Here is a 21,958-nt window from a genome sequence, read left to right as displayed (position 1 = left end):
TGGTCTTAGTTAGAGAAGGGAAAGTTGCGGTGGATGATGTGCTTGCTCACGGTCCTTCCGGTCCGGGTGGCACCCCGGTGAGGTCTGATTTGTGTGATTTGAAGCTGGTTCCTAAATTCAATGAAAGAGACCCGGAAACTTTTTTCTCACTGTTTGAGCGTCTCGCTGAGGCTCGCGGATGGTCTGAGTCCACTTATACGCTGATGTTGCAGTGTGTGTTAACCGGCAAAGCGCAGGAGGCGTATTCTTGTCTCAGTAGCAGGGACAGTGTCAAATATGATGTAGTGAAATCGGCTGTTCTCAAAGTGTATGAGCGGGTTCCTGAAGCTTATCGCCAACGGTTTCGGGGTTGGAGAAGAGGCGATAGGTCTCATTTAGAGTTTGCTCGTGAGTTGTCCACTCAGTTTGATCGTTGGTGTACTGCAGCTGAGGCTGAGTCGTTTGATGGTCTGCGGGATCTCATGATTTTGGAGCAGTTTAAAAATTCTGTGCCGGGGCGCATTGCAACGTACATCAGTGAGCGTAAGGTTAAGACGGCAGCTGAAGCCGCCGCACTGGCCGATGACTATCTGTTGACTCATGGTGGGGATACTTGGTATCCGGGGGCGCGTGGTGGTGGTGCACATAGGGAGAATCACTCAACTGTAGGTGCATGGTCTAGTCGCCCAGTGAGAAATGTTGGGATGGATCAGAGAAATGAGCGTGGTTCTCGGGAGGCTGACAAAATTTGTAATTATTGTCACAAGCGAGGACACTGGAAAAGAGACTGTTATGCTTTTAAAACCAAGAGTACAACGGGAGCGAGTTATCCCAAGCCGGCAATGTGTGTTGGGCCTGTTCCTGACCGGGCGTTGGAGCCTTTAAGTGGGTTAAAACCGCAGGTGGTTAGTTCAGATCTGCAGTCTTATTTGCCTTTCATCAGTGATGGGTGTGTTTCCTTGGTAGGAAGTGATGAAACGGTGAAGATTAAGATATTGCGTGACACAGCTGCTTTTGACTCATTCATTGTGGAATCAGCTCTACCTTTTTCACAGGAGTCCTACACAGGTGCTTTTATACCGGTGCTCGGGATTGGGCTGCAGGTTCTGCAGGTGCCTCAGCATAAAATTATGTTGTCCTGTGGGTTGTTTCAGGGTGAGGTGGCGGTGGCTGTGCGCCCAGCTCTGCCCGTGGATGGCGTGACAATGATTTTGGGTAATGATGTAGCAGGAAGTCGGGTGTGGGCCGATGTTCCTCCTCCTGCTATCGTTGTTTCAGCGCCTCTGGTCACCAGTGAGCCTGATAAAAATGTAACGGATTTTCCTGAGGTGTTCAGGGCATGTGCTGTCACGCGCGCGATGAAACGTGCGCAGTTGGTTGAGACAGATTTTTCTGAAAAGGATGACACTTCACAACAACATGATGTCATATGTTCTAATGTTCCTTGGTCTGTTTCTCACAGTGAGTTGGTGTCGGAGCAGCGTGCTGACAGTTCTCTCAAGAGTTTGCTGGACATGGTGCGGCCTTCTGGTGAGGTAAAAAATAACACTCAATGTTATTTCATCAAGAATGAGGTCTTGATGAGAAAGTGGGTGCCCCAGAGCGAACATTTTGTGGGTGAACCGATTTATCAAGTCGTGGTGCCATTTAGGTTTCGTACTGTGGTGTTGCAGATTTCCCACGATGAGTCTGGTCACCTGGGCGTCAGGAAGACGTACGACCGCATCCTAAGGTATTTCTTTTGGCCGCGGATGAAGAGAGACGTTGCTGAGTATATAAAATCATGTCATACATGTCAGCTAACCAGCAAGCCTAATCAGAACCTGAAGCCCGTTCCACTGTGTCCGATACCAGCCATAAGTCAGCCTTTTGAACATCTTATTATTGACTGTGTAGGCCCGTTGCCTCAGTCTAGGTCGGGTGCAATTTACCTGTTAACAGTGATGTGTCAGAGCACACGGTATCCAGCAGCTTACCCGTTGCGCACAATAACGGCCAGGTCTGTGGTGCGTGCGTTATCACAGTTTTTTTCCATCTTCGGAGTTCCCAGAATCATTCAGTCTGATCAGGGGTCAAATTTTTCATCTCATTTATTTGCACAGATCTTAAAACAGCTACGTATCAGTCACAATCAGGCATCTGCTTACCATGCGCAGAGCCAAGGGGCTTTAGAGCGGTTCCACCAAACGCTCAAATCCATGTTGCGCGCATATTGCATTCAAATGGACGGAGATTGGGAAGCCGGTTTGCCATGGTTGTTGTTGTCTGCTAGAGAGGTGGTCCAGGAGAGTACCGGATTCAGCCCTAACGACCTTGTGTTTGGCCATACTGTCAGGGGTCCTTTAGCGCTTTTGCAGGATAGCTGGAAGGAAGTACAACCACCCCAAAACCTTATTGACTATGTAAATGGATTTAGATACAGACTGTATAAGGCCCAGGAGGTGGCCAAGAGTAAGTTGACGTCTGCGCAGGGCAAGATGAAAAAACTTTATGATCGCCAGGTAGAGAATCGTGTTTTCCTCCCTGGGGATCAGGTGCTTGCTCTTTTGCCTATTGTTACCTCTCCATTTCAGGCTAAGTTTTCTGGCCCATATTCAGTGGTGAAGAAGGTCTCAGATCAGAACTATGTGATAACTACTCCCGATCGCAGGTCACCTACTCAGCTCTGTCATGTTAACTTGTTAAAATCGTACTACACTCGTGCATCGCAGTTAATGGAGCAGAAAGCGCAGGTGTCTGGTGCCCACCCTGTTTGTATGTGTGTGTCGGTGTCTCCTCATGCTGTGGCAGGGCAAGAGGAAGATGACTTACCGGGTCCTGATGAAGCTGTACTGTGTGGTCGTCTGAAGAACTCCGAGTCTTTGCAGAATCTGGATGGTTTGCTGTGTCATGTGGATGTGTCGAAGCGTGGTCAATTAGCTGACTTGATAAGGAGGTATCCAGGTCTTTTTGGTGATACACCTACTCGTACACATTTGGTGGAGCATGATATAGATGTTGGGGATTGTAAACCCATAAAGCAGAGGTTTTATCGTGTCCATCCGGAGAAACGCAAGTACCTTGACGCTGAAGTCAAGTATATGCTTCATAATGGCATTTCACAGCCGTCTTCTTCTAGCTGGGCGTCTCCTTGTCTTTTGGTGCCTAAGTCCGATAACACGCCGCGGTTTTGCTCAGACTTCCGTAAGGTTAACAATGTGACAAAGCCGGATGCTTTCCCGCTCCCTAGGATGGAGGACTGTATTGATCAGGTGGGGTCCGCTAAATATGTTAGCAAGTTTGACCTACTAAAAGGGTACTGGCAGGTCCCGTTGTCAGAGAGAGCGAGGGAGATTGCTGCGTTTATTACGCCCACTGGTTTGTATGCATATACTGTAATGCCCTTTGGTTTGCGGAATGCACCAGCAACCTTTCAACGCCTCATGAATATGGTAGTGGGAGAACTGAAGTTTGTGAGGGACATAAGCGGTGAGGGGTTTGTTTCTATCTTGTTGTTGTTATTGTTGTTATTATTATTATTATTATTATTATTATTATTATTATTATTATTATTATTATTATTATTATTATTATTAGGTTAGAATGAATGTAGCTATTGATAAGTATAGAGCTTGGCAGTTTGGGAGCCAGGGTTCCCTTTGGGGACCCTGACTTTATGGGGGGGGGTGTGACGGCCCCAGGCCTGGGTTCTGTGTACAGTGCACTGTTGGTTTGTTTGTTTGCTTGTTTGCAGGTCCGAAGCAGTTGTGTCATTAGGTTGACAGGGAGCACCTGGCCAGCGCTCCCAGTTAGGCCTATTTAACCCCGCCTTCCCAGACGCAAGATCTCTCTGCTCTGCTCCCTCCACTCAGCACCAGACCAGCGTGCTGGTCTTGTCTTTCTTTGCGTTGCCTTATTTTGCACTAACAACATGCACCACACATTGATCATAACACCCACACACTCACCTACACTCCTGATACTGACTTCCACACCCATATGGTTAAGTAATTTACTTTAATAAATTGTGGTTTGTTTGCAACTGCTTTGTGCACATCTCCTCCTTTGTTGCGGCCTACGAGCTGGTCGTAACAGTCCGCTGTTCTCAGATTCAAGGTTACATCTTTCACTCACTGCAATAAAGGAAATGTACATCAAATAAAACACATCAGACTTTTTCATTTTTAAATCAGGCACCTGCCTCATTTTCCCCGGCTGTGCTCTGTTTCTTATGGTCAATCAATGCTAATAAAAACAACCCTGCACTGTATACTGCTGCCTTTGATTTTGCGGCATTCTTTTAGAACAGAATTAAAGTTTATGTGATTTCAGAAACAGATAGTATGCTCGAGAAAATGTTATTGGTATGCTATTAAAACAAGATATTGCTCTTGCTATCTTTCTCATACTCTTGCTTTGGAACTGAAATGCCTTGAGCAATTTGGGACTTACCTCTAGGCCAAGGTCCTTGCTAATTGGAAAATTTCAAATCTTCTCTTTCATTATAATGCACTGGACAGGATAATAGCTACCCAATTAACTGTGTAACTCTGAAGCTGTGTGGTGTTTTTTTCAGTCTGACATTTAAGCCTATTATCACCCTATTTTTCCAGTTACATTGCAAAAAAATACCTACTCCATGCAGCTCCTACGATTCTGACACAGATTAGTTGTACACTGCAGATTAATAGAGTAAATACAAGGATGTGAAAGTAAAATTACTTTTAACTCATCTTACATTCATAGTGCTCAGTAAAACAGATTTAAAAAACATACAAAATGTCTAAAAAGTGATCAAAAGTCAACATCACTGCCAAAAAGACCATAAAAAGAAGAGGAAGGATAAAATTATGCATGACTTCAGTCTGCGGAGTGGAGGCAAGACAGGGAAGTGAGACATGAGGCAAATGTCAATAAAGGGGAAGGTCTCGTATAGCCTGGGTCCAGACGTTTGAATCCGCCCACTCCGTTGGTTGACTGATTCTGAATATGAATGTGGAAACAGTGTAACACTTTGACAGTCCTGTCTGATATCAGGCAAGGCACCAAACAGAGTGAACTCTGAAAGCGTTTTTCTTCTTCTTGGGACCTGCTTCATCCATTTTCAGCGGCAGACTGAGCCTAGCTGAGGGCTTTAGCGAGCGCAGTTATGAGAGACATGCGCCAGGAAGGGTCGTTTGCACATGATCACCTCTGCCTCCACGTTGGGTTGGAGAGAGGACTTCACATGTTGCAATTGTAACTTCATATTGAGATAGTTTTGGTGAATTCTGGTTACCTATTCATAATACTGGACCACCAGAGTTTTTTCACTGGAAACATTATTTTGTCTTCATTTGATGTGTTGAATTGAGTCTGTTGGTCAGAAAAAGCAACAGGTTGCATCCTTTGTTCTGCCTCGTTGTTTACCCATTGATGGTTTTGAGCCAGATGTGCCTGCATGTTGATTGTTGCTCATTGTTGCAAACTGAAAATGTCTTAATTAAATTTGGACCATTGATGTGCCAGTCCTACATCTCCTGTTTTGTACAGCAGCCATCCAGTCTGTTCAGTGGAATGAAGGATCTTTTTTCTATAGCAGCCAACTTTCCTAATTTAACACATTAAATATTCACAAAAGAAGCCGATGCAGACTTAAATTCCTCTCAATTAATTTCTGACATGACATAATAGCTCTTTGTATCCACTTTTCCTTGGCCACATACCGACTAGCTTAAAAGGGAATGTTACATTCAATAGCAGAGGCTGACCAATACATTGGCATTAAGGATTATCTGTCGACATCCCAGAGGGATAAGTAACAAGGAATTGTAGAAGAGGGATGCTAAAGATATAACTAAAGCTAAAGAGGTAATTCATAAATATTATATAGTTTTTCCATAATAAAGTACCTACAGCTTTATTTTTCATATATAAAACGTTCCACTTTAGTACATATTTTGATCAGCATTCATCAAATGTAAGGTTCCATAACTGCATAACTTAAGGATCTGTCTTCTATTTTAGTTTCACTTATTGGAGCCGAAATGGAGCTCAATAAACTCAAATAATTCAAAGTGCAGAGGTCTAATTTTCCAAGAATTCAAGTTCATTCCCCCAGGGAAGAAGTTATATCAGCATCAGCTTATTTGAGTTTTAGCGAATAAAGTCTGAGCTGTACTGGAGCATGGAATAAAACTGAGCCTTCGCTGTACTTGCAATAATCCAGTGTATATGGTAAGAGTAATGACATCCTCACTCTAAGGGTAAAAAATGCAAGAACAAAATATGTATGTCAACTGTGGCTGCAGATATTGCCCGAGTGGATTTTTATGGAACTCATGAATTATTTTGGTCTCATCACAACAATTGTTCTGCTTGAACAATTTGTGCATAAAATTGAGACCCTTAAATGTTTATCCTTGACCATTTTCCAACACATCTTCACACCTAAAAGACTGAATAGGTTGAGTGCCAGGGACTCTCAAAACATCATCTATAACCGTTCCCAAAACAACATGACCGTTGCAAGTTGCAGTGACGGGCGTACTGGACCGTGTACTTTGGTTGGCTTTAGGAACTAAAACTGCTATGTTTAGACTAGAAAACTACTTGCTTAGGTTTAGGAAAACGTCATGGTTTGGGTTAAAATAACTATCATCCTTATGTAACTTCAGTAATGAACGTACATTAGTTACATACGTCACTTCAGTTACATAACTATGTGACGTAACTACCTGAATTAGTCAGAAGTTAAAATAACTCAACGTTGACTTTGACCTGTGTTTACTTGACCCAACCGTGGACTTCTTGCTCTTAATATGACTTCGCCTGACTTCCTCCTTTGCTGCTGCTTTCACAGTCGAGGACGAGGCCGGGCCGCCATTTTCATGATATTAAACTCTTAGAATCAATGTTTGTCTCAGGTTTAATGATTTATAAATCACTTTCCCATGCCACCTTTTCAATTCCAATATATTCCCACGCTTGTGATTTAAACTGCAAGGCGGACTGCTGGAATTTATCGTCATCCTCTGTTAATTTTACCTACAATGAACAAACTGACTGTGACTGTGCTGTTTAATCCCAACGTTTTTAACATAGTTTGACTTGCATTAAATAGTAAAAACAATTGTGTACCTCAAGTATCTCAGTAGAAATATCCTAGATTTATTACGGCACACGGTATTGCAAGGTCATTATACTACAAGGATTCACATCAAATGAAAAGGATAGCCTTCGGCAAGTTGTGCTCCTGCTTCTTTCCATCCACCGTATGGTACGCCATCCTTATTAAACTTTTAACTCAACGCTGCAGGCTATGTTGGTAGCATTCTGGATACATCATGCTCTATCCAAGGTAGACATTCCCCTTAATATATTATATTATATGTGCATCAGAGTAATGAGATTTTTAATACAATATCTTATGAAACTCTGAAAACAGTTGGATATATGCTGCTCCTCATGCCCTCTAACGTTCATCCGTATCATTTTGTTCCTGCCTGTACTCTATGGCTCTCTTTCTCTCCTTCCTGCTCTCTGTCTTTCTGCCACGAGTGTCTAACTCAATGAGTCTTTGCTCATCCACCCAAATCTCTCAGCTCTGACTTTGTCCGCGGGCATTATGATTTTTTCCGTCAGCCTCTGATGGACTGTAAATACGATGACATGGTACCTACTTTGTTCTGAATCCCTGTTCTCTCCCCCTCGATCCCTGCCTTTATCCACCTTTCCTCTCTGCACCATGTGCTCCTGTAGATTAGAGTTGGCATTTGGCTTCTGAACATCCCAGGTGCTGCAAGCACAAGTGCATGTCTCCAATTGTCCTTTGTCTTTTGACAGAGCACAGCGCTGAGATGTTCCCAAGCCGAGGCCAACATAAGGTTAACAAAATACAGTCTTCAGCTTAGCCACCAAGGAACTGTAAGCTAGCTTGGTTCGACACGCTAGCACTCACATTTTTGCAAATCTGAATCTCTAAACCCCAGGTTTTGTCTTGCTTAGCAGAGCCAGACAAGGAGTTTTTGGAGGCTTTGCCTTTTCTTTTTTAGTTGAACATCGAGGGAAATGTGCTTTAATAGCCTGCAGTCTCTTTAGGTGTCTTTCCGCACTTGACTTTTGATTGGCAGCCCAGGGGCTCAGGCAGTATTACCATAGTTATCTCACTACACCACATGCCTAACAGCACTCACAGCCACCAGAGCTGCCTGTCATGCCTCTTAACTTGCGATGTATAGAGTTCACTCATGAAAGGGATAAACATGCAAACAGGGGTTGTGTTGGTTCCACAAAAGTCACAAACTTTAAGCAGCAAGGTAAGCTATGTAAGCTGAGATGGCAGCAGTTAAACTTAAAGTAATGGATGACTTATAAAAGGTACTAATGCTGTCTTTGCTTTAGTACCTCTGCACCTCTTTTTTCTACATCCACTGTTTCTTCTGACGACCCAAAAGTTTGCAGAGTCATTTTGAAATGTTGAGAGTGAGGAAAGAGGAGCTGCTCTAAGCTTTTGAGTTTTCAGTTTTCTTATAATTTATTACTAGGCTGGACAGAAAATATCGTTGGAAAGAAAAGATATGCTGTGTGCAGAACTGGAGAGTTTTATTCCAGTTCCAGGTCAAACATGCAATATTAGAAATGCAAGTGCGTGACAAAAAGAGTTTATTTGACTTTAATTTTTAGCAATGATCAACTATGATAGAAAACTAACTAAAAGGGTACTTGGAGAGCACAGACCTCCGCCAAGGCCTACAGTCTATTCTTCTAACCACTATTTATATCTTGATGCATCAAAATATGGTTAAACCTAGCTGAAGCCTCATCATCTCAGCTATGCATTTATTATGTGCTTCTAAACTAGAAATATTTCACGTACTTAACATACATTTTATTATCATGTATGTAAATGTCAAATGTTTAGACTGAAATAACAACATGAACATGGCAGCTTTTTTTGCAAAAGTTGTCACTGTATAATCACAAGAAAGAAATTGTCACATAAGTGAAAATTAAATTTGCTTGCAGGATGAGTCATAAAACATTTTTAATGCTTTTCCAGAAAGTTACAAACTCTAAAATACCATTAAAAATACCTACAAAATGGCTATTTTGCCACTGTTGGGCCTGATACTGGCGTACAGATGAGATATGGAGCAAGACAAATGTGATAAAAAGACTTAAACAGCAACTTTCACTTCATCTTGTTTTTAAAATTGGTACCATTAATGATTCTCTCTCTATCTCTCTCACTCTGTGTCTTCAGACTCTCATGGGATGGATCTGTTTGCGGTCGCAGTCCATGAGTTCGGTCACGCCATCGGCCTGGTCCACACCTCAGCCATAGAGTCCATCATGAGACCGTACTACCAGGGTCCTGTAGGAGACCCTCTGAAATACGACCTGCCCTATGAAGACAAGGTCCGCGTCTGGCAGCTATATGGTAAGGCCATCTACTGTTCAGTGTGTGTGTGTGTGTGTGTGTGTGTGTGTGTGTGTGTGTGTGTGTGTGTGCGTGTAGGACAGAGGGAGAGCAAGTAATTGATGAGCTTTGTAGAACAAGTTTATTGATTAATGAAAACATGCATTGAGTTAATTGGAGCTCTTTATGGCATATGACCTTATCACACTACTCACTGATAAAAGAGAGCAGCAGTGTGCGGTGGGAGAGACTAATGATCCCGAAGACGAGACTAAAGTGCAGGAAAGAATGCTGATGGACGGTGCTGTAAGGAAGGGAGATGAATCGAACTGAATTAGAAAGCGCGCAGACACTAAGACAAAACAGAGAGTATGCTTTTAATGCTGTGTTGGTACAATGAAAGGAAAACAGCAGAATGTCTACTGTTCAGTTAATAGATTATGTGTTTAATTGGAATAACAGAAAATAGACAAAAGGTACCCTCACACAACTTTGCTGATCCCAAGTTCAAACGTCTTTGAAGTGTTTGTTTCGCTGACAGACTTCAAAAGTTAACTGAGTTCAAAAACTCATTGGAATCAAGTTGACATTGATATAAAACAAATAAAGCAGCAAAGCGACTAAAATGAATTGCCTTGTCTTTTGTGTGTTTGTTTGATCTTTTATCACATATTCCACTCAGGTGTCAGAGACTCAGTGTCCCACACAAACAGACCAGGCAACCCCTCCCAGACGGCTGAACCTCCAGTCCTGCTCGACCTTCCTGAAAACAGATCCACGCTCCTGTGAGTAGACAATCTGATGTCTGTCTAGTGCAACACAGAGAACTATGCTCATTTTCAAATATCTGAAATAATTCACTTCACCCTGTACAACAACATTGTTCATTCTCTCCAATTTTCTTTCTCTACTTTTCTGGCCCTCTGAAAACACACACACACTTGTGGTTCTTTCTTTTTAATGCTCCCTCAGGCCACTGTTCTGTCCAGCTGTCTATCCACTGCCTCGGTGCAGATGGTGCAGCAGAAGCTGTAATAAATGTCTCCTATAGATGAACATAGACAGGCAGGTAAAAGTGAAAAGACTTACTAACTGGCCCTAAATACTGCAGTGCAGAACCGCTAGGACTGGATTCCCAATCTTTTTCTGCGAGACAAACCCCAGCAGCCCTGTCAGTAGCACTCAAGGACTCCTTCATCGACACAACCTGTCCTGTTCAGCTGTGTTACTTTGACTTGATTTTAAACTGCCTTTTGTCTAGCTGTTACTGATATAATTGTGGATCTAATGTCAGATGTTACAAAAAAAAATTATATAAAACAATGTTTAGGTCAGTTTGTTAAGTGTGCATTCACACTTGGAGTAGTGAAGTGGTTGTTTCAACTATTTATTCATTACTTGTAGCTAACTATTTCAAGTGTTTAACTATTTCAACTGTTAATACTAGGGATGTTAATGATTAATGATTAATCGATTAATTGCTGTTAAGAATTTAACCAATTAAAAATGTCTTAATCGACAATCAGAGACGGGCACAAATACCTCAAGGAGTATCTTACCATAACAGATTACAGACACTTTTTTTCAAATATATGCCAGTAAAACACAAAATACTGGTATGAGAAAATGTATTTAATTGAAATACAAGTAATTTGTCATTTAAAAAATGTACTGATTATCTGTCCATCGGGTGAAATTAAAGGGAGGAACTAATAGTCAAATAGTTGAGGGAGTATAATTATTATTAGTGGATATGTACAGGTGAATATTTTGACGCAAGAGTTGTGATTGTTAAGGTAAGATTGGCCGGGTTCAAACACTAAACACAAAACACAAAAGTTAACAACTTGACGTGAGGGTGGAACTAAAGGAAAGATGATGGGGATGTCAAAAGCATGAGAAATCCTTATGTAAGGACCATGGATACAGTAGCTGTAAAGACATCTCAGTCGGGACCAAAGACTTTGACAGACCAACAGACCCGCTCTATATGCGCAGCAGTACACAGCACATGAACCATAAGTGAATTTTGAGTGATGACCTGAATTTAGAATTCAGTCCTTTGTCTGCTTTTTCACACGATTCCTCACAGCAGTCACCAGGCTGTCATGCTGCTACCTCTCCTTCCCACCAAGAAATGTCTTATTAGTATTATCTCTATATTTCTGCGACTGTGGTATATATACAGTATATATATGATAGTTTTATAATGTACATCAGCAGAACAATCCAGCTAAATATATTTTTTAATGTATATGCACTGACCAACACATTTGTTTTGTTTTTTTATCAGCTTGCCATGGTACTACCCTTAATAAGTTTGATATGCTAATTACTATCAAACATAACTGGGCCTGGTTGCTTTGCAAGTGAGCTAACTGGACTCTGATGTGTCTTTTGAATTAGTAGGATCAAGAGAGGGCAACTTGCCTCGGGAGTGATCAAACTGTGTTTCTAACTACACTGACAACAACATCCAATGCTTGCTGGCCTCCATGCATACAATCACACTAACATACACAGACTTTGCAGTAGTTCAAAACTAAGCAGGCATTTAAAATCTGAATTTCTTCACTAGTATTTGCGTTTAACAGCCCTTCGGGTCACGATGCATGGAAAACTGGATTACGTTTGACATGGGTCACAAATGCCGACTGCTAGGCAGAGGTGTCGCGTTAATAGAGCTCTGAATGGAGATCTTTGTTGATAATACGAGGGCGGCCACCCACTCACAGTGGCAGCCCTGTGGTGCTAATGGCTTCATCATTGGCAGGCCGACCACGTCAGTGCTTTAAATCACTTATTAGCCCCAGGGATAAATGCACTGGGGGACCTCAGCATGTCAGCGTGATAGCGTTTCACCTAATGTTTAGCCTTTTTTAATTGAAGGAAACACATGCACACGCATGCACACAGTCAGTCTCTCTCAGCAGGTGGGTGCAATTATCACATAGTTGGGTTATTTTGTATGCAAATGGCATTAACTGGCTTGGGTCTGTCCGTGAACTGCATACCTTAGAATAAGTGAGTCTGATTAATGGTTTATGTATAAATAAGGTAGGTATGATATAGCCTCAAAAGCTCAATGTTCAAAATATGAATTTCAAGCCAGTGTCTCTAAAACTTTTCCGACTTCTTCTTTCTCCAACTTCTCTTTCCTCCGTCCTCCATTTTCCCATTTCAGTCTGGCGCGAGATGCCCCCGACAGATGCACCAGTCACTTTGATGCCGTGGCCCAAATAAGAGGGGAGGCCTTCTTTTTCAAAGGTATTCAGGCTTAAAATGAGAAAGTAAACAAGAGAGACAGACAGACAGACAGGTAGATAGAGAGTGACAGTGAGAGAGAGGAGAGAGAAGGATGTGAATGGAGAGAAGATAAAGTGGAAGAGTAAGGGACATGGGGCTGGGCACGGGACAGAGCAGTGGCTCCAGGATCAATAGAAAGCCAAGCCATGTGTGGCTCCCAGGGCTCGTATCACAGGCTCACACACCTCCACATATTCTGCAGTCTAAACAAAATGGTCCCACAGGGCCCAGACTGTTTTGCTGTATCCTTGTTATCTGCTGAGCTTGGAATGGATCTTTTTGGCTTAATGGTCAAAGTGGCTGGTATATTTATAGAGAGAGATTTCATTCACCAAAACATGTGAGATAAAGTCATCTTGAAAATGATGTCTCAAAACATAACAGTACATAATTCATATTGGCTAATTTTCTGCCTTATACCTAATTAGATACACCTCAAATCTTAAGAACAAGCCCAGCTGCTCTATTTCTTAATACTTACTTAATACTTAATACTCACAGGTAGATAAAGTAGCCAAAGGTAAGAAAATGATTATCTTTTAAAGAGGAATCACTTTAATAGTTGTCTCTTAATGTGAAGGAGTAGTAGGTCCATTACTGCAGGGATAGTGCACTGCGTTCTAACTAAACATGACTTTTCTCGTTCCGAGCTCTAACCACTTCCTCGCTGTCACAGGAAAGTACTTCTGGCGGCTGACCCGAGAGAAGCACCTGGTGTCTCTGCGTCCTGCTCAGATCCATCGCTTCTGGAGGGGCCTTCCACCCAATCTGGACAGTGTGGATGCTGTGTACGAGAGGCCAGGGGACCACAAGATTGTCTTTTTCAAAGGTAAAGTTATCTCTATCTGATTTGAAGTTTATTTTAGTTTAGTTGACTGCCTACCTCATATCAGGCACAATTAACAGTGGTGTATTTTTTAAGGATACATTTCAGATGATAAAGGCTGGTCTCTCCCTTTAATTGTGTCCTCTGTGCGCACCCTCTTCAGGTCTAAAGTACTGGGTATTTAAAGACAATAACGTAGAGGAGGGGTATCCTCGTCCGATCACCGACTTTGGCCTACCCTCGGAGGGAGTGGATGCGGCCTTTGTTTGGCTACACAACGACAAAACCTACTTCTTCAAGGACAACCACTACTGGCGCTACGATGACCACTTGAGACGTATGGACCTGGGCTACCCTAAAGACAGCACGCTTTGGAAGGGGCTGCCACCAAACCTGGATGACGCCATGAGGTGGTCTGATGGTGAGTAGCCATAAAATCAACACTTTCTTTACTTCTCATTCTACTTCAGCTAACTGGCTTCATTGGTTCTGTGCTGGGTGGTAAATTCACAAGAAGATTAAGTAAAAGAAAGGCACTCAAAACATTTTTATCTTTATGCTCTGTACCTATAAAGTTAAATGAGTTTTAGAAATGAACCAGATTTTAAACACAAACAGAGTTTCCTCATCAGTGGAAAACTACTAAAAAAGTGCTCACAGGTTTGCAAAGTTTTATGTGGCAGGAAGGAAACTGGAAAGTCGAGGAATAAATGCTTCACTCAAGTGTTCTTAACGTGGAGTTGTAAACATTCATTTTATGTGAAAATTACACTCAAGCAAACTGTCGGTGCTGAATTTGGCAGAAGTGGACGTGAGGCAGCAGTCGCTGGCAGCGCCACTTCCAAAGGCCACAACAATTAGCTTAGTTTATCTTTGCATACATCCAATCCATTTCATTATCTCCAGTGAAATTGTGGAAGCTTTTTCAAAGCTGATGATTGTTATCATCATTCTTAACAAATAAGTGCTTAGATTTTCTGATGTGAGTGAATACTATACACTACCTGCACACACACATACAATATGTAAAATTTACTCTGGCTCTTTTTTTTATTATTCTGTCCACAGGTTTTTATAACACAATGCTTGCTGCTGCCACTTACATAACAAAAATGTCGTAAATTGATGAATAAATAACCATGAAAAATCATACTCATGCTTTTCTTATGTTGAAGTGCGGGGGATGAATTGAGGAGTCTCACAGCCTGAGGAAAGAGGTAGTCTGTAGTCTGGAGGAAGGGCAGTGGATACTTCCGTATTGCTTGCCTGACAGCAGCGATAGCAGGGTGAACAGGCTGTGGCTGGGTGCTGTTGTTTTTCAGTGCAGCCCACTCGCAACTCAAAAAGTTGGCACTGTATGTTTCTGCAACCCACAGATATATGTTAGATTTGTATGTTTTATGTCTATCATCACTACAATACATGTCATATCATGTTCGGATAACATGAACTGACTTCCATATGAGTAGGAGGAGGATTCTTGCTAGGCAAGACGGCTGCCAAGCCACAGACCACTGTTCAAGAAAGCATTTCAACATTTTGAAGCACTAAACCACCGGATATTTATAATGAGACGTCTTCACAATTACAGTTTACATGTCTAAACCTAACTTGACCATAAGCACATCAATATGTAAAGTTGCTCAGGATGGTTTTAATCACCCGCAGCTGAGCCCACCTGTCCCGGGCTCTGCAAATCCCATACCAATTTGTTATTTTATAGATACATAGGCTCTTGACAAGTATGGTGTATCCATACATAATAGCAAATAATCATTGACCCATAAAAAGTGAGCTGTGGTCATGGAAAATGAGCAGTACAGCCATTTGTTCACCTTTAGGGATCTTTTGGATACAAGGAGCTCAAGTCTCCAGGCAGCTGACTTTTTATATTACAGACCTACACAATCATAAATAATAAGTGGCCCATAGAAAGTGAGTTGTGGTTATGGAAAGTGAACACTATAGCTGTATGTTTGTCTTTAGGGACCTTTTGGATGCAAGATGCTGAAGTTTCCAGGCAACAAACTTTTCAGATTACACACTGAATCAGTCTACCAGAAAGAGGTTGTAAGACTGGGATCTCAGCTTGGCAACAACAGCCTTGACCTTTACACCGCAAACACAGTGGAGAGACGTGTTGGATGTAGTGAATCCACAAGCCGGTCTCCCCTTATTAATCCATGCTGCCTCTGTGAGTCAGTCAGATACGTGGGTGGAGCGCTATTTGAATTATTCTTAAAATGGAATGACAAGATTACTAATCTAATCAAGGAGGTCTAACTGAGAACCTTCCTCCTGCATTAACCTCTACACTGTAGATCCATCTTGTGATACGACTTTGAACAACTGAGCAGTCAGTCAGCTTGCAGTTGTCTCCTGTAAAAGACCTGAATGACACCAGAGTCAATGCCGATGAAAGAAACTGCTCCTTTTACCCTGACCGGGCAGCCATGCATTTTACAGACTGCCCCCTGGTGAAAGACCTCAGTCCATTAGCCCTCACACTATCTGCTGCAGCATCAGTTACTGCCCTGCAGCCATCATCCTCCTCAGCCAGCCCTCCAGTCACCATCACAGTGGCTCCTGCAGACACACACCAGTAGCTACACCATAAACATCAATTTAAACTCACTGAACTATGCAAATATGCAAATGGAGACTAATTTGAGCTATTCACACAAGTAACAGTCGGCTGGTGATGTTTTCACCTTGTGAGTGTGTGTGTGTGTGTGTGTGTGTGTCATCATGGCAAAATGTGGCACTGAAGACACCTTATGTTGTGGGAACTACCACAGAATCAGTTATGACTACTTTGCCAGGTGTTCACATGTCTACCTGTCTGTCTGTGGACAGATTTTGTCAGTGCGAATGCGTCACAACCATTAAACATGCAGTCACAACATTTTACAGTGTGTACTCGAGATCAAAATGAAGGCTGAAGAGTTTGAAGGTGGGCGTGGTCCAAGCAAAGGGGGGCAGAAGTAGGGAAATGGAAGCTATTTTACACCCCTGGCCCACATTCATGGTCCTGGAGACACTTATTGTAGCAGGAACTACCACAGAAGCAGTTTTGGCTACTTTGCTAGGTTTATATTTCTGTCTGTCTGTTTTTCTGTGGACAGATTTTGTCAACATTATAGCATCACAGCTGTGTCAGTCACAAAACTCAACAGATATGTAGTTGACATAAAAATGAAAGCAGAGTTTGAAGATGGGTGTGATCTCAAATAATTATGTAGTAATGAGTATTGAGTAGTCATGGGTCCGAACATGAACATGTTAGTTTAGTTGTACCTTACTTTTCTGAATTATATCTATTGGCATGTTGACTTATTTTGAATTCTGTAATCAACCCATAAATATGTATGTAAATACAAATCCCAGATCTGTAATAATTTGTCAGACTTAATGTAGGTGCTAACTACAAACAAAACTCATTACGTCATAACAATGTTATGTGTTGAAAACTTGCATCTTGAAGTAAACAGGATCACAAAGGTAGGATAGTGTAGAAACAATGATCGGGGGACAGAGTGACTGAGACAGAGACACCATTCATCCTATTACAAGACACTATACCATCAAACTGATTTTGAAGCTGTTATTTTAAGGTAAAAAAGTTAATAATGTTGCTTTAAGTAGTTTGCGGAAAGTTGCTGGATGTGTAAATAGGCATCTGTTTGCAAAAATGAGATTAGATAATCCTTTATTAGTCTGCCGGAGGGGAAATTCGGGTATTAGCAACACAAGGAAAGAAATAAGATAGATATAAAATAAAAAATGTTGTGCAAGCTGCTACAACAGGCTGCCACTGGAGCGGTGCCATCTTTGAAATGTTAAGAAAATATTAATTATCCATAAATAATTACATTATTTATAAGTACTATATTACTTATATATATATATATATATATTACTTACTGTAATTTGACAATGTATTTTTTTCCCTGCAATAAATCAGTTAATACTGTTTCAAGATTTGTGGTCTCATCTTTATAATGCAATGTAATGGGGAAGTCATGATTCCAGTTTGGCTTTGAACTTCCACATGCACAGATTACAATGTTGATCAGAGAATGCTAATATGCTGAAAATTAGGCCTGCCACGGTCAGTAAATGACGTCGCAGACTAATCATTTCAGCTTGGTGCAGTAGCTGTTTGTCGTGTTTGTGTGCATCAGTCTGTGTTTGGCTGAACCACATGATATCTCTGGCATAATTTGTCAGTGTGCTGACTGTGACTGAAATACACAACAGAAGAAGCTGAGATGGTCATTTAGAAACAAGCTTTTATTTCATAAAATACTCTGCACTTAGCTCCAAATAACACTGGAAAGGTGCATTCACAGTCACTGTTTTAATCATGCAAGTCATGTGATCCTTTGTTTTAAGTGGAAGACAAAAATGATAATTAGAAAGTAGAGATTTTAGTATTTATATGGTCTTAGCATTAACGCATGCCAGTGTTGCAAATAGCTTTTTTAATTGTAGTTTTTTTTAGTTGAACTCTCTTCTCCTCATCATGCTGCTCAGTTTGGCCATTCACTCTGCAGCTTTTTGCTGAGAATAACACCATTTTATCAGCTCCCTGGTTGTCTCTGCTCATCACTTTGAGCTTGAAGTGTTTGTTAAACTTCCATGTTTGAGTACCATCTTCACACAGACTACAGCTTGCAGCATTTGAGCTGAAGTTGTGTCTCAGTGGCCACAGAGAAGACTTCTCTCTTTTTGAGGGTGTCCTACTCATCTTTTGTCACTGAGTGGTCGCACAGGAGAAGTGTTTCATTGAGGCAGCATGGATACTGCCTTCTGTTCATATATAATTAAACTGGGTCCAGGATATGATTATAGCCTGTGAAATTTCTGAAACCCGTCAGGGAAGAAGTGTCGGTGCCAGATGGACGACACGAGGATTGTTCTCTGCGACATGCCAGAAAATCGGCTCATAGGTTTTATGACATATGGTCAACCACTGACCCAGCAATTGACAGTTGCTTGAAAAAACCATCAGCCGTCCCCGGTGACCTTTTTGAGGCATAAATCAGCCAGTTATAATCTTTGATCAATCAGTGCAGCTCTGCTTCATATTTAACTCTGAGTCAGAGGTAAGACTTGTTTATGCAGAGGAAGTTATAAGGGAAAAAAATGGTAATATTACCCAGGTTTGTTCAACACTGTGTGACATTTGCAATACAGTTACAGATCTACATTTCCTATGATGTGTGTGACACACAGAGAAGATATTAATATCAGGTCCCAGAGCTATGATACATGCTTTACCTGCCTTTGTTGGATGTTTCTAAGTAACAAGCGGAGGTGGTTGGAAGAAAGCAGTTTAATCCAGTACAAGGAACACTCATAGAATAGAATATTTCTGAAAAGTCAATAATGATCAGATAAATGGGAAAAGTCACAGGAGCAGAGTTCTGAAGTACTGATCATACCCTCTTATAAATGGTTACATTGTGTTTAAGGTATGTGCGAATGATGCTCTCAGGCACATACAAGAGTGTCCAAAGCCCTATTTGCACTGGACTTATATTACTTATTATAACCAGGGGACTGCCTGTGATTTAGAGATTACCCACCTATCTGTTTTGTGAGACTCATTCAAAAGGAATAAGCAAAGTTTGTATTTTCCTCTGCATTATTTCCCAGATCAAGGCATCAACATTTCAGAAGTGGAGCCTCTGTTCTTCAGCAGCCACATTAACAATATAGATTAGAGCTGTTTGCCCACTTTTTGCACGGGTTGAAGCAGTAATACACATTTGCAGCTAATTTAGATTTAGTAACAGATGCTTTGTGGCTGTACTTAAATTTGGTTGGTTGTTTTGTTTGGTTGCTTGGTTGGTCAGCAGAATCACACGAAAACTACGTAAGGGGTTTCAACGAAACTTGGGTGGAGGATGGGTGTCTGCCCAGAATAGACCCCATTAACTTTTTGGTGTGGATCTGGATAAAGGGAAGAATTTTACATGGAATAGTGCATGGATCTAGTGTGTTAAAATTTAGAGTGACAGAGGGCTATCGAGTTTGATATTGGATTAGGCTTGAATGAATTAAGCAGGACTGGTGGACTCTTCTAGTTTTAAATGTCAATATAGCCAATCTCACAGCACAGCTTTTGACTGCTGTTCGACATTTAATTCTTTTCAAATTAAGGACATGGCAGATTTGTTCAGAATTAAGGTCACAGACGACCTTTGCAATTATTACAAATTACTAGAGGTTCAGAGGTAATATTAATCATAAGAATAGGGCCCATCAATTCCCTTTAATTCAATCAAGCCTAATCCAATCACCTTATATCAATATAAATTTTAACAACCCATAGCTGCTCAACCATAATTCAAGATCGCCAGGTCTAGGATCCGCATCAGATTGTACTCACTCATAGATATCAGCCACCTAGATATGCTTGATTCTTATTTTTTATCAAGATCCATGCACTATTTCCATGAGAAACTAAAATGTTCAAACTGGCACTCTCATGCAACGTTAAAGAAAGTGACAAAAAAAACCTGGATTGGCATCAAAAGTTAATGGGGCCAGTTTCAACCGAGACCCAAGTTTCATGGAAATCTGTTCAGTAGTTTTTGTGTACTCCTGCTGTCAAACCAACCAAAAAAGGAGGTAAAAAAGCCCAAGGTGATGTTCACAGGTGATATTCACATCCAACAATTTACGTTTAAACCTTCTCCTAACCTTCCACTCTCTTCTCGTCTCCTCTTGCTTCTCTGGATGTACAGCTAGCTTTACAGTGGGGACGTGCAGTAATGTAATCGTTATTGGAGCGCGTCATGCCTGAATCTGCTACGTCAGTAATCTTTACAGACAATGTGCATCTGTGCCTGTAAAAGACCTTGGTCTTTTACCTCCTATAAAATGTCTAGTGCCTTCGATAAAACCCAAGCACGTACATGAGAGCGAATATGTGTTTGTGTTTGTGTGTGTGTGTGTGTGTGTGAGCTCACGGCGGGCCCTGTGTAATTATCTGTGGAATTAACATGGCATTACCGATTATGAGGAGTCATTATAAGTGTGTACTGGAAAATTAATTGTAATAATAAAAACAACAAATCAAATGTACAACTGAACTGTACGAACTTATACAGTAGAAGTCCCTGAAAACAAACAGAAGTTGTGACTTACCGAATGTAAAGAAATGTGTGCCTTTCAAGCTTCCTGGTTTTCCTTTTAAATGTATTTTGATAGGGTACATACCATGTACAGTTTTGCCCGTAGCTCATTTGTTTTAACATTTCTCTCACTATTAAAACTTGGCTTTTTTATTAATAAGCCCACTGAGATCTAGATTCCCTGGACAAAAAGGTTTGAAAATGAGGGCTTGTTTCAGAACTTGATTTAATGAATGTGCCGCATAGGACGATGTGGAGGATAATTGTAGACTTAATGAATCACAAATGAAATATGAAATAAATTAGAAGCGCAGCTGTCATACATTGAAAGTCTTGAAAAATATTAACAGTAATGAACATGATGATTTTCATTACTTTGAGAATAAAATAATAAAAAAGAATCATTACAGCCTTATCATCTGGGGACGAGCTGATTTTTGTGAACTGATCGTTTTTAACAGGCCGTAATGTTCACATTTATGAAACAGGCATGCATTCACATGCACACAAACACTTCTTTTTTATTTGACGACTTGATAGCGTGAAGGTGTGAATGAACTGAGAGCATCCATGCTTTTCTATCTCCACCAGATAAATGGCAAATGGCATTGTGACAATCCCAGGATAGAGAAATCACCACAGCTGAAACTGACATACTGGAATATCCAGCGGCGTCTATTTACATAAACACATTGTTGACAACTGATGACGTACAAGGGTCTTGAAGGGTTGTTTCATTTCATAACGGTAGATTTCAACCACTTCCCCTTTGTTACTCTGTTCTGAGGGTTGGGGTAACAATTAGAAATGGCATTGAGCCTTGATCTCCATACCAAATTTCATCCTCCAGGGGGCAAAACTGTGGCTGTGTGAAGTGTGGAAAAATGTTTGTAGACCAACTGGCCAACAGAGAGACTTATAGAGCTGCTTGTTGCAGATTTTTAAAAAAAACAAACAAAAAAAAAAACAGTTTAACCCTATCAGTGAGAAGGACTCAATGGATAAGGTCCATTGATTAAATGAGACTTGCACAGGAAGTGGCTGGTGTTGGCGTTGATCTTGCTATCAGTCAACATATCAACATATCACAACTCTGATACTGTGAGCAAATAAGCCTTCTTGCTGTTTCACTCCTTGCCTATTGTTATGGCAATCCAAGCCATTAAAGTTCCCGTTCTCTTTAAAGGGGCAATATGTAAGAATTTGATTTGAATCATTCAAAAAAATTGCTAAAATTGTCGACAGAATGTGAAGAAATACCAATTTGGAAATTATGATGTCTATGACGGAAATAAATCCGTTGGAATTCTCATTCATGAAATT

The 21,958-nt window shown here is 41.1% G+C and overlaps 1 protein-coding gene across 1 annotated transcript in view; it reads left to right on the top strand.

Annotated features, from left to right (window-relative positions):
* LOC141005566 (matrix metalloproteinase-17-like) overlaps positions 1-21,958 on the top strand; it is a 92,137-nt gene that overhangs the window by 68,588 nt on the left and 1,591 nt on the right. The window contains exons 5-9 of the mRNA XM_073477434.1: positions 9,203-9,379; positions 10,041-10,143; positions 12,543-12,625; positions 13,341-13,493; positions 13,654-13,911. Coding sequence (XP_073333535.1) covers positions 9,203-9,379; positions 10,041-10,143; positions 12,543-12,625; positions 13,341-13,493; positions 13,654-13,911 — 774 coding nt within the window. The remainder of the gene's footprint in view (positions 1-9,202; positions 9,380-10,040; positions 10,144-12,542; positions 12,626-13,340; positions 13,494-13,653; positions 13,912-21,958) is intronic.

Source organism: Pagrus major, chromosome 12 (genome assembly GCF_040436345.1).
Source record: "Pagrus major chromosome 12, Pma_NU_1.0".
Lineage (NCBI taxonomy): Eukaryota > Metazoa > Chordata > Actinopteri > Spariformes > Sparidae > Pagrus > Pagrus major.
The sequence above is the reverse complement of the archived record's forward strand: the minus strand, read 5'-3'. Positions and strand labels throughout refer to the sequence as shown.